The sequence below is a fragment of the Carcharodon carcharias genome, chromosome 5 (assembly GCF_017639515.1).
Source record: "Carcharodon carcharias isolate sCarCar2 chromosome 5, sCarCar2.pri, whole genome shotgun sequence".
Taxonomy (NCBI): Eukaryota; Metazoa; Chordata; class Chondrichthyes; order Lamniformes; family Lamnidae; genus Carcharodon; species Carcharodon carcharias.
Window position 1 is genome coordinate 150,790,688 of NC_054471.1, and position 13,917 is coordinate 150,804,604.

The 13,917-nt window shown below is 42.5% G+C and overlaps 1 protein-coding gene across 1 annotated transcript in view; it reads left to right on the forward strand.

Moving 5' to 3' along the window:
• zgc:172323 (uncharacterized protein LOC564165 homolog) overlaps positions 1-13,917 on the forward strand; it is a 57,107-nt gene that overhangs the window by 11,779 nt on the left and 31,411 nt on the right. Inside the window, exons 4-6 of the mRNA XM_041188870.1 lie at positions 6,536-6,655; positions 7,049-7,144; positions 7,658-7,792. Of these exons, the coding sequence (XP_041044804.1) occupies positions 6,536-6,655; positions 7,049-7,144; positions 7,658-7,792 (351 nt within the window). The remainder of the gene's footprint in view (positions 1-6,535; positions 6,656-7,048; positions 7,145-7,657; positions 7,793-13,917) is intronic.

The window sequence follows — 13,917 nt, forward strand, 5'->3', positions numbered from 1 at the left end:
CTAAATCTGGATTTTAAGATAACTGGGACATACATTCAACTTTGATAAATCTTCAAGTAAATTTAATACCCCAGTATATTTTTGTCAGGTCTTTCTATATTTTCTAGTAACTCTTAGGAATGATTTGCCATAAAATGAAGGGCTTGCATTTATAAAGCAACTTTCATGACATCCAAGAACACTTTACAATCAATTAGTGTAGTCACTTCTGTAGGAAATGTAGGAAAAGTAGCAGCCAATTGGTGCATAGCCAGCTGCCCCAGAAGCAACAAGATAATGACCAGATAATCTGTTTTCATGATGATGGTTGAGGGATAAATATTGGAAAGGCACCAGGGATAACTCCTCTACTCTTCCCAAGAAAAGTACGGTGGAGAAAGGGAGAGAGGAACTTAAAACAATCATGATCACTAGAGAAAAAGTATTAGGAAAACCAATGTGAGTAAAAGCTGACAAGTCCCCTGGACCTGATGGCCTGCATCCTAGAGTCTTAAAGGAAATGGCTGCATAGAAGTGGATGCACAGGTATCTTCAAAAATTCCCTAGATTCTGGAAATGTCCCAGCAGATTGGAAAGCTGTAAAATGTAACACCGCTATTCAGGAATCAAGGGAGACAGAATGCAGGAAACTAAAGGCCAGTTAGTCTAACGTCTGCCTTTGAGAATATGCTAGAATCCACTGTTAAGGAGGTAGTAGGAGGATATTTAGAAAATCATCATACCTTCAGGCAGAGCCAACATAGTTTTGTGAAAGGGAAATTGTGTTTGACAGATTTATTAGAGTTCCTAGAGGATGTAACAAGCAGATTGGATAAAAGGGAACCAGTAGCTAGAGCACATTTGGATTTCCAAAAGGCATTCAATAAAATGCTACATAAAAGGTTCTGCACAAGATAGAATTCATGATATTGGGGTGCATAGATAGAGGATCAGCTAACTAACAGGAAACAGAGAGTTGATATCAGTGGGTAATTTTCAGGTTGACAAACTGTAACTAGTGAAGTGCTGCAGGGACCTGGGGCCTCAACTATTTATGATATTTATTAATGACTTGGATGAAGGGACAGACTGTATTGTAGCCAAATTTGCAAATGACACAAAGATAGGTAGGAAAGCAAATTGTGAGGAGGATACTAAGAGTCTGTAAAGTGATGTAGATACATTAAGTGAGTGGGCAAAAAATTTGGCAGATGGAGTATAATGTACATAAATGTGAGGCTGTCCACTTTGGTGGGAAGAATAGAAAAGCAGAATACCATTTAAATGGAGAAAGCCTGCAGAATGCTGCATTACAGAGTGATCTGCATGAATTCTGCATGAATTTTAAAAATTCTTTTGCGGGTTGTGGGTATCAATGGTTAGACCAACATTTGTTGCCCATCCCTATTGCCCTTTAGAAGGTGGTGATGAGCCACCTTCTCGAACCGCTGCAGTCCATTATTTTTTATTCATTCATGGGATGTGGGCTTCGCTGGCTGGGCCAGCATTTATTGCCCATTCCTAGTTGCTCTTGAGAAAGTGGCGGTGAGCTGCCTTCTGGAACAGCTGCAGTTCATGTGGTGTAGGTACACGGTGCTATTAGGAAGGGAGTTCCAGGATTTTGACCCAGCGACAGTGAAGGAAGGGCGACATATTTCCAAGTCAGAATGGTGAATGACTTGGAGGGGAACTTCCAGGTGGTGCTGTTTCCCTTGTCCTTCAAGGTGGTAGTGGTCATGGGTTTGGAGGGTGTTGTCTTGGTGAATTCCTGCAGTACATCTTGTAGATGGTACACACTGCTGCTACTGTGCGTCGGTGGTGGAGGGAGTGAATGTTTGTGGATGTGGTGTCAATCAAGTGGGCTGCTTGGTCCTGGATGGTGGCAAGCTTCTTCAGTGTTGTGGGAGCTGCACTCATCCAGGCAAGTGGGGAATATTCCATTACGTTCTTAACTTGTGCCTTGTAGATGATGGGAAAGTCCATATGTTGTAGATACACCCACAATACTGTTAGGGAGGGAGTTCCAGGATTTTGACCTAGTCACAGTGAAAGAACGGTGATATGTTTCCAAGTCAGGATGGCGAGTTGCTTAAGGGGATCTTTCAAATGGTGGTATTCTTGTGCATCTGTTGCCCTTATTCTTCTAAGTGGTAGAGGTCACAGTTTTGGAAGGTGCTGTCGAAGGAGCATTGGTGTGTTGCTGCAGTGCATCTTGTAGATGGTACACGTTGCAGCACTGTGCATCAGTGGTGGAGGGAGTGGATGTTGAAGGTAATGGATGGGGTGCCATTCAAATAGGCTGCTTTGTCCTGCATGATGTCGAGTTTCTTGGGTGTTGTTGGAGCTGCAGTCATCCAGGCAAGTGGAGACTATTCCAGCACATGCCTGACTTGTGACTTGTAGATAGTGGACAAGCTTTGGGGAATCACTAAGTGAGTTACTCTCTGCAGAATTCCTAGCCTCTGACCTACGTTTTTAGTATTTATATGGTTATACAATTCAGTTTCTGGTCAATGGTAAACCCTAGTATGTTGATAGTGGGCGATTCAGCAATGGTAATGCCATTGAATGTCAAGGGGTGATAGTTGGATTCTCTCTTGTTGAGGATGTTCATTGCCTGGCACTTGTGTGGCATAACTGTTACTTGCCACCTATCAGCCCAAACCTAAATATTGTCCAGTCTTGCTGCAGTTGGGCATGGACTGCTTCAAAATCTGAGGAGTTGTGAATTGTGCTGAGCATTGTGCAATCATCAGCGAACATCCCCACTTCCGACCTTATGATGGAGCGAAGGTCATTGTTGAAGCAGCTGAAGATGGTTGGGCTGAGAACACTACCCTGAGGAACTTTTGCAGTGATGTCCTGGAACTGAGATAATTGATCTACAACAACCACAACCATTTTCCTTTGTGCTAGGTAGGACTCCAACCAGTGCAGATCTTCCCCCTGATTCCCATTGACTCCAGTTTTGCTAGAGCTCCTTGATGCCACACTCAGTCAAATGCTATCTTGATGTTAAGGGCAGTCACTCTCATTTCACTTCTTGAGTTCAGCTCTTTTGTCCATGTTTGGACCCAGTCTGTAATGAGGTCAGGAGCTGAGTGGAACTGACAGAACACCAACTGAGTGTCTGTGAGCAGGTTGTTGGTGTGTAAGTGCCACTTGATAGGACTGTCTACGAACCTTTCTTTTCACTTTGATGATTGAGAGTAGACCGATGAGATGGTAATTGGCTCATTTGGATTTGTCCTGTTTGTTGTGGACAGGAGAAACCGGGGCAATATTCCTGGTTAAATGTCAGTGCTGTAACTATACCGGAACAGCTTGGCTAGGGGAGTAGCAAGTTCTGGAGCACAAGTCTTCAGTACTATTGCCGAAATATTGTCAGAGCCCGTAGTCTTTGCAGTATCCAGTGCCTTCAGCATTTCTTGATATCACGTGGAGTGAATCAAATTGGCTGAAGACTGTCATCTGTGATGCTGGGGACCTCAGGAGGCTGAGCTGGATTATCCACTTGTCACTTCTGGTTGAAGGTTGTAGCAAATGCTCCAGCCTTATCTTTAGCACTGATGGGCTCGGCTCCCCCATCATTGAGGATGGAAATATTTGTGGAACCTCTCCTCCAATAAGTTGTTTAATTATCCACCACCATTCATGATTGAATGTGGCAGGACTGCAGTGCTAAGGTCTGATCCATTGGCATTGGGATTGCTTAGATTTGGCTATCACATGCTGCTTTCACTGTTTGGCATGAACCACAAGTTAGCATGCAGCTGCAGCAAGTAATTAGAAAGGCAACTGGAATGTTGGTATTTATTGCCAGGAGGATGGAATATATAAGTAAGGAATTCTTGCTACAACTGTACAGGGCAGGATATACTTACATTAGAAGCAGTTCAGAGAAGGTTCACAAGACTGATTCCTGAGATGGCTAGATAATCTGTTGTCTTATGATGAAAGATTGAGCTGGCTAGGCCTAAACTCATTTGAGTTTAGCAGAAGGAAAGGTGATCTTATTGAAACATATAGGATTCTGAGGGGGCTTGACAAGGTAGGTTCTGAGAGGATATTTCCTGTCATGGGGGAATCTAGAATTAGGAGGCACAGTTTAAAGATATGGGTCTCCCAAATAAGACAGAGAATAGGAGGAATTTCTTCTGTTAATGTATTGTCAGTCTTTGAAATTCTGCACCCCAGAGACCAGTGGAGGCTGGATCATTGAAAGATTCAAGTACCAACCTACTTCTGTCATCTGTATGCATATTGCTGTGTCAGTAGCAGAGCCTATAGAGTAAAGAAGACCTGCTTTCCTGGGCTTCCTTATTACTGCTGGTCCTACTGGCACTAGTAGATCTATTGCTCAAACATGTGTGTTTCAGTAATTATGCCATATTTTGTTACAAGGTCATCACACATAGACGTCTTTGTAGTGACATCAGTAGCCTGCACATAGGTGCTACTCAAATGTAATTGCTGGTCTGTACATGTATGGGGGATCAGGCTCCCATATTGCAGCCAACTCATAGAAATGTGCGACAGTTTAGTTGACTCACTCTCCTGAGATTCAGGACTGCTATGGAAAAGCAATTAGATAATAGTTATGATACCTTTGCCATGCAAATTAATTCTATGGCATTTTAGTTAAGTATAAATAAGTACTAATTTGGTGCAGGAATAGCCCCAGTTAACCTTGTACTTAATTTGGGCAACAGAATTACTTATTTAGTATATCATCTGTGCATTTAACTATTTCAAAGAAGAGTCTATGATAATAGAAGTAGCAACTCTACTTAGAAAAAACACAGATTATCTAGTCATTATCTAATTGTTGTTTGTGGGGTGTTGGTGTGTGAAAATTTGCTCCCACATTGGCACACACAATGGCAGTGGCTACATTTAAAAAATAATTCATTAGCTTGAGTTGCTATCTCAATGCACTTGCTTCCTTTTCAATAGGGAATGCTAATTACGGAATTTGCTGAAGAATGCAAAATAGACTGTGTCATCATTGGTGATGAGATAATGAGGCAGAATGTCTTTTACATTACTGCCTAAAAACAAATAATCCTGGGCTGGAGAATGGAGAAAAATTGAGCGAGCAGCCTTCTGTCACATCTCTCTACATGAAACTGGTTGCCTACATTTTCCTCCACCTTCTCTGCTGCCAGTTGCAGTTGCCCACTCATTGAAGAGAGGAAGTCACAGCATTGTCCACTTTCTAATTTCCTTCATTTTTTGCTCTAGTTTACCCCAAGGTAACAGTGCTGGAATTGAAACAAATGTTATCAAAAGCAGCAGCAGTAGCAAGATCATTTGAAGGGTTCTGGTCTTTTTCTAGAATGGGAAGATTTATAATGATAAGAAAATGGGGCTTCAGATATGTAATTTAATTTATATGTTCAGCTACTCAAATGTAAAGAATACAGAACTGTTATGACATAGAAGGAGGCCATTCAGCCCATTGTGTCTGCACTGATTCTTCAAATGAACATTATGACTTAGTGCCATTTTCCTGCCTTTTTCCTGTAACCCTGCGTATTCTTTCTATTTAAATAATCACCTAATGCCCGCTTGAAAAGCTCGATTGAGGACTCTGGTCTTTTATACTCCTTCAGCAAGGGTTACACTGAAGCTGCAGAGAATTTTCCTCAAGTTGTAGTAGACTTCCAATGCAGAGCATTGATACTGTCGGGAGCTTTTCAATTAATTGTTCTCAAGGGTCATACGCAATCAGACAGGCACCTCAGGTGGTAATCCCATTCTTAAGGAAAATCCAACCCCCAAGTTCCATCTTTTTTCTTCTTAAGCTGTCCTACAACATAAAAGGATGACTTGCTTCCACTCCAGTTTGAAGGGTTCTGAGATGGCTGATAAGTCCAATGGACAGTCTGCAGACTCTGCCACATATGGGGCAGGTGGGCTTGAAGGGTTGGGTTGACGAGTTGTTTGGAGGTTTGTGCACTTTCTCCACTGCCTTAACTTTGCTTCTGCATGTTCCAGATGAAATCTTTCAATGTGTTTGGTGCCTTCCCAAATGAACTTTCTCCAATTTGATTGGTCACAGACCAGGGACTCCCACGTGTCAGCAGATAAGTTTGATTGTTTTATGGATGTTTTGAGGACATCCCCTGGGAGTTTCCTGCTGTGACCGATTTCCGAGTAGAACAGTTGCTTCCAGAGTCCAGTGTTAGGCATGTGAACCAACCTCCAAAGAATGATAATGTTAAAGGTACAGACCTCCCTAGAAATCTGCAGTTTGTTGAGGTGTACCGCAATAAGATGTTGGTGTGTCTTAACAAGTAATGTCTAAGTGTATTATGTTAGCTTAGTTGGAAGAAGACATTTTGATCTATTGTTGAATGAATACTCAGTGGTTTCATCAATAGAAATATGACATATATTTAGTAGTCACTTTCTAAAAGTAGTTTAAGAATTATTTATTAGGGCATTTTGTGGGATAGAATATTATGTTGCACTGTTTCCGTGGAATGTATCATTGCTGAACTATGAAAATTGAAAACGAGGTAAAAATTAAATCTTATTCTATACTCATAAGGATATGGCAGTTGCTGCAAGGGATGCTACAACTGGCCAACTGGAGACAATGAAGATCAAATATGAGGAAACTGTTGTGGCTCGGAAGAAGGCAGAAGATGAAATTGAAGCTTTCCGCCCAGTAAGTAAACTGCTTGCTATCTGTCTCCCTACCTGTCTGTTGGTCTAGTATTTATTTCATGTCTGTATTTTTCACTGTTTGCTTACCTTTTTGCTTCAAAAAGACTCAATATTAATACACGTGGTAATAAATATTCTTATAGGAAACATTGGGGCTGATTTTCTGTGAAACTTCTCTCACTCGTCAGCCGTAACTTCAGTGGAAAAGCTTCATGTTATTTTTCTGGGGTTTCCACAGCTCTTCCATCAAGGTTACAGTAGATGAATGAGAACTCCATTTAAATTAATCTCTACTATAATTATATAAATCAATGGCAACATACATACTGATAGTTTTTCTTCTTTCATTCCTATTGTCTCCATTAGTAAGTAACAGGATTTATAATCACTTTAGGATGTAGATGCTGCCACAGCAGCACGAATGGACCTTGAAAAGCAGCTGCAGAATCTTGAAGTTGAACTAGAATTCCTCCAGAGAGTGCACAAAGAGGTATAGTTTCATATTCAACATAACATAAATCTGATTTTAAGTTACACATTCGTGCCAATTTTGTGATTTCCAGTTACAAGGGAGGAAGACCCTAAAAAGCAAATACAAAATTAGAGATTGAATTAATGGAGGATGCCATGTACAGTAATAATATTGGTCAGCTCAGCTGTTTCAGTTCTCCAAAAATATAATATGAATGTATATACAGAAAGAAACACTTGTGTATGAATAGGCAGATGTGGGCATATAAAAACTTTGTGTTATGTTTTAATGAACTATTTGAACAGTTAAACATATCACATTGACAATGACTGCATTAAAAAGTTGTTAAAAAAACTTCCTATGCCGATAATTTATCATAGAGCAAATTATAGAGACTGTAAGTGACAAAATATTGCTAAAGAATTGTTGTTTTTCTCCATACCATTCTACTTATGCTGCATGCAGTTATTTACTTGAATTATCTTATTTCTTTATGCAATTATCATTATATATGTTATTTCTCTTAAATAGGAAATTGAGGAACTAATGAAACAGATCTATAGTATTACTGCCAGCGTTGATGTGACATACACTATTCCAGACCTGGCTGCTGCACTCAGGGATATTCAACTTCAGTACGAAGACATATCAGCAAAGAATCTGCAGGTGAGATGGTAAAGAAAGTGAGATGTTGCCCACACCCTGCATACCTCATGTGTCCTACATGCAGTATTTGTATGAGACTTAGTGAACATATACACTGGAACACCATTTTAACACATAGGATGATTTCATCTTAAGGTATAAATCAGTTCTGATTTAGCTTTCACTGCTTTAAGACCTGCTTGAATATCAAGTGCTAATTTCTTTGGTCTAAAAAGGAAAAAAAGACTTACATTTTATATGGCACCTTTCATTGCCACAGGACATCCTAAAGCATTTTACAGCAATAGAAGTTCTTTTGAAGTGTAGTCACTGTTGTAATGTTGAAATTGGGGCAGCCAATTTGTGCACAGCAAGGTCTGACAAACAGTAATGTGGCAATGACTAGATAATTTGTATTAGTGAGGTTGATTGAGGCATGAAAAAAAGAAAGACTTGCATTTATCTAGCGCTGGTCATTAAAAAGTGGAAGGTTAACATGAAAAGAAAGGGACCCCGTGGTGCAGGTATAAATGTGCAGACTACTGACAGCAGCGTCCTGCACCCAACTTTCTCTTTGATTGTTTTGAAGTTGGGTGCTGCTGACGAGGAGTTCGCAAGGAAAATTTTCCTCTGTACTATTTCACAGCACCATCCCATATGTCAACACTGTAGTGGTCCTGCAAGAAAGTGAAGACAATTTCAGGTTACAGCTGATCATTATTGTCCCTCCACATCTGCAGGTGGTATACTGCATTGTAACTGCAGTTGACCCGGCAGCAGCTGGCACAGGTCAGCATCTGCCCATTCAGATACTGAGAAGGCAAATTCCCTCGCCATTCCCAGATAAATTTGCTAGGGCATATAAAAATGCTTGGTGGCATCTTGACAAGTGTGGCCAAATATCCTATGCTGATCCAATTAGGGACCAAAAACGGGATTTAGCATGGAGGCAGAGGGCATGGCTGAGATTCTGTACGAGCGCTTTACATCTGGTTTTACCAACTGTTTTTATGGACTGCAGCAGTTCAAGAAGGCAGCTTACCACCACCATCTCAAGGGCAATTAGAGATGGGCAATAAATGTTGGCATAACCAGCACATCCACATCCCATGAATGAATTTAAAATAAAACCAAGGAAGGTGATGTTGCCAGCATCCTGGTGGAAGCTAGAGGAAGCAATTGAGACATGGGATGAGCTACAAATTTAAAAAGTGGGGGTATTAGAAAGGCTATACTTACAGTTGATGAGTCACCAGGACTGGATGAGGGAAGTAAGGATGGAAATTGCAGAAACACTGGCAGTAATCTTCCAATCCTTTTTTAGATACATGGGTGGTACTAGAGGACTGGAGAATTGCAATTGTTACATCCTTGTTCAAAAAAGGGAGTACGGATAAGCACAGCAACTGCAGGCCAGTCAGTTTAACCTTGATGGTGGAAGAGCTTTCAGAACTGATAATCTAAGACAAAATTAAAAGTCAGTTGGACAAATGTAGATTAATTAAGAAAAGCCAGCATGGATTTGTTAAAGGTGTTTATTATGTAAAGGACTAACTTGATTGAACTTTTTGATGAGGTAATAGAGAGGGTAGGTGAAGGCAATGTGGTTGATGTGATGTATGTGGATGTCCAAAAAGCATTTGATAAATTAACACATAACATGCTTGTCAGCAATGTCAAAGCTAAGGAATAAAACAGACAGTGGCATTATCGATACAAAGTTGACTGAGTGACAGAAAACAGAGCAGTGGTGAGCAGTTGTTTTTCATACAAGAGGAAGATATACTTGGGTTCCACAGGGAAAATGTTTTTTCTGATATTTATTAATATCCTAGACTTGAGTATGCAGTTCACAATTTCAAAATTTGCTGATGACACCAAACATATGAGCAGCATAGTGATAAACTTTAAGAGGACACAGAGGCTGAAGTTATGGGCAGACACGTGGCAGTTGAAATTTAATGCAGAGAAGTGATGTGAAGTGATACATTTTGGTAGGAAGAATGAAGGGAGGCAATGTAAAATAAAGGATACAATACCAAAAAGGATCCAGAAGCAAAGGGACCTCAGGATATATGTGCACAAATTCTTGATGATGGCAGAGCAGATTGAGAAAGTGGTTAAAAAGGCATACAGGTTCCTAAGCTTTATAAATAGAGGCACAGCGTACAAAGGCAAGGAAATTTTGTGAACAAATCAAACAAATGTTCGGCCTCAACTGCACCAATGTATCCAATTCTGGGCACCACACATTAGGGAAGATGTAAAAGCACTGGAGAGGGTTCAGGAAAGTTTTATGAGAATGGTTCCAGGGATGAAGCACTCGAGTTATGTGGATATATTGGAGAAGCTGGGTTGTTCTCCTTGGAGAAGAGAAGGTCTGGAAGAGATTTGATAGAGGTGTTTGAAATCATGAGGGGTCTGTGCTGGGTATATTGAGAGAAACTGTTCCTGTTGGTGGAACCAGAGGGCACTGATTTAATGTGATTGGCAAAAGAACCAAAGGCGACATTAAGAAAATATTTTAAATGCGGCAAATGGATAGGATTTAGAATTCACTGCATGAGAATCTACTGGAGGCAGATTCGATTGTGGCTTTTAAAAGGGAATTGAATAAATATCTGAAGAGAAAAATCTTGCTGCTGGGGAAGTGGGGTGGGAATGGGACTAAAATAAAAGCAAAATACTGCAGATGCTGTAAACTTGAAACAAAAACAGAAAATGCTGGGAAAAACTCAGCAGGTCTGACAGTATCTGTGGAGAGCGAAACAGACTTAACGTTTCGAGTCCGTATGACCCTTCTTCAGAGCTAAAGAGAAGTAGAAATGTGATGAGCTTTATACTGTTTAAGGGGGGGTGGAGCAGGTGAAGCTAGATAGAAGGCCAGTTCAACAACTTCAAACCATGAACTGTCTCCTCTATCTTCACCCCCTTTTTTAAATCCCTTTTTTCTAAATTAATTTTTTATTTTTTATCCACTTATTTGTATTCATTTATTTATGTTTTATCCCTTTTATATCCCCCCTTTTATCCAATTTTCTATCCTTTTCTCTCCACCACTGCCCTCTCCCCCACCGCACCTCCCAAAGGGCCATTTGTTACTTGTTCATGTTGTTCTTTCCAGAGTGCTTACCCATGTTCTGCTATTATCACATTCTGCTTTCTTACTTTTATGCCACTATCAGCACCTTTTTTAGCCCTTACCACTATCATTAACATTCCCTTTGTCCTTTTGTTCATGACATCTTTGTCAATCTCTCCTTTGTCTCCACCTATAGCTGGCCATCTGTCCACCTTCACCTGTTCCATCCCCCTTAAACAGTATATATTTCATCACATTTCTACTTCTCTTTAACGCTGAGGAAGGGTTATACGGACTCAAAACATTAACTCTGTTTCTCTCTCCAAAGATGCTGTCAGACCTGCTGAATTTTTCCAACATTTTATGTTTTTGTTTGGTGTGGGAGTGGGACTAGCTGAGTTGTTCTTGCAGAGAGCTGGCATGGACATGACGGGTCAAATTACGGCCTCTGCTTTAACCATTCTACAATTCAGTGACTTTAGCATGCCTTTTTTATGTAGTACCATGATATGCTGTGACTAGAGTGACTCTGAAGAAGTTTCCAACAGAATCATCAGCCAGGTATTCACATCACATTATAACGGCACTGAGGACTTGCTGGTCCTTTAGCAAGCAGAGCCTCCACCAACATCTGCCAAAGTGAGGAATACTGCTGCTTTCTACAGATGTGGAGCTGCGGGTGGCAGTAACATGGAGCAAAGTAGTCTTCCTGACTTTCCTAGCATCGCTCCATAAGGTGTCCTCATTCTTCAATTGTTTCAGTTCAGACAATCCTTAGTGGCAAATCCTGCAACGCTAATAAAGGCTGCGTGCCTCTACAGTTAGCACTCTGCAACTTTGCATCAAAAATATTTTGTTCAAATCTTATTCTATGATTTTGTGTCATAAGTTTATCGTACAGTAGGTGACCATACTAGGTAGGTACCATCGTACCTGCGCTGGCTCATTTTGTCCCATTCCTCACACGGTTTAATTGTTTTTTTTTCAAATGTTGATCACATCCCTTTTAGAAGTTATAATGGATTCTGCTTTTATCACTATTTCTGATGTGTATTCCATGTGTTAATAATCCAAAGCATAATTTTTTGTCCTGCCCTTCCTGTTCATTCGTTCATGATCCTATCTTTATGTACTGAGGATATATTCTAGGCTGACTCACTCCTGAAATACTGAGAGGGTGCAGTATTGTTAGAGATACCATCTTTTGACAAGGTGTTAAATCGAAATCCACTTTTTTGTTTAGGTGCATACAATACATCTCATGGGGCTGAATTTTCTGGCTGGTGGGGAGGGGTCTGAGTGGGAGTGGGCAAGGGCAGGCATGGACCCAATTGCCGCCCATGACTGGGTCCGTGCCACCATTTTACGTGGGCAGGCCAATTAAGGCCCGCCCAGCGTGAATCGCTGCTCCCGAGGACAGTGAGTGGCGGCGGGACTACAATGATCGCCGGGTCCAATGGCGACCTGGCAGCTTGTTTTTAATAAGTTGCTGCAGCCTTTCCAAGGTTGTGAATCATGGCCTGTGGAAGGGTTTCCCAGAGCGCTGCTGGCGAACAGGCCAGGCAGGAGGGTAGGGCGGGGGGGGCACTGTGCCAATCGTTTTTCCGATGATTGCCTTGCTGCCCTCCTCGAAGAGGTGGCAGCACGGTGGGAGGTCCTCATACCTCAGGATGGGAGGAGGAGGCTCCCCAACATGACCAAATGTGCCTGAAAGGAGGCAGTGGAGGTGGTGAGCCCCTGTTACGTGGTGCGGTGCACCCGGATCCAGTGTCACAAGTGCTTCAATGACCTGTTGCGCTCAGGAAGGGTGAGTACCATGTTGGCATTGGTCACTTAACCAGTAAGCTTTCCCTGGTCACCCCCCCCCACCCCCCAACAAACAAGTCTGAGTGTAGAGACTGCATTGAATCATTGATGGCATGTGTCCTTTGGTGGGTGGGCCAGCAGATATTGCCCACGCCAAGGTCACCCTGAGAGGGTGTTGAAGAGATGGGTTCTGTCCCTGCAGCATGTAGCGCATTGAAACCCATATGACTGTTTTGGGGGCAATCTGGAGGAGCTGCACCCAGGCGCAGAGCTGGAACTCCAGGACATGTCAAAATCAGGGTGCTGGCATGCTCGGAGGGGAGCTTCAAGGTGGCATGGCACCAATCGCTCCAGGTGTTTGCGCCTCCTTGCTATGGAAGGCTGGACCATGTGGCTCCTAATGTGATGTAGGCAGGATTTGGCCAAGGGGGTTGGGGGGTGTGGGGACAGGCCTAGCATCTTTGTGTAAATGTTCGGCAGCGGGGTGAGGTGGCACTGGAGCCCTGCAATGTCCCACTATGGTTGGAGTGGGCCATCCGTGAAGAGAGCCAAGGTATAAGTAGCACTAATCAATGCTCTTCTCTCCTTTTCAGGAGAAGAATGCACATAATACAGCCAAGCGGGTGAGGACTGGTGGTAGGCCGGCTCAGTTAATGATTCTCAGCGGCTTCGAGCAGGAGGCCCTAGATTTGGAAAGGCGCCATGTGCCCAGGTCCACCGGTGTCGGTGAGGCTGGGATGCCACGGGCAAGTATGTTTGTCCAGCAGTGAGGTCAGCATCGTTCTCCCAACAGCCACGGCAGTGTTGAATGTTCAGTGATTGAAGTTTGCAACATGGCTTGACCATTGCTTATGGAAGGATGAGCGCATAATGATCCGGGGACAGGGATACTCATTGATATTGTCTCCATGTTAACTAATCAAATGTTCTTGTTCTTCCTTTCAGCATCAGCAGAGCAGGCACCAGTGCAGATACTAGCACCTTAGCGGGAATTAGAACATCGGCTAGTGTCCCGGGCACAACAGTGAGGGCACTTCACAGTCATTGAAGGAGCTGCCCATGGCGCCAGCAATCAGAGAACTGCAGGGGAGCAGGCACATGCTCAGTTGGTGCCTGATTATGTGCCTTTGGAGTCGTCTGCGACGCAGCAAGCGGAGGAAATGCTGCCGGGTGTGTGGGGCATCTGGGGGAGATACATGAGGCTATGCTTGGCTTGGTGTCCATGGTGGAGGAGTCTACGTGGACTATCGCTGAAGCA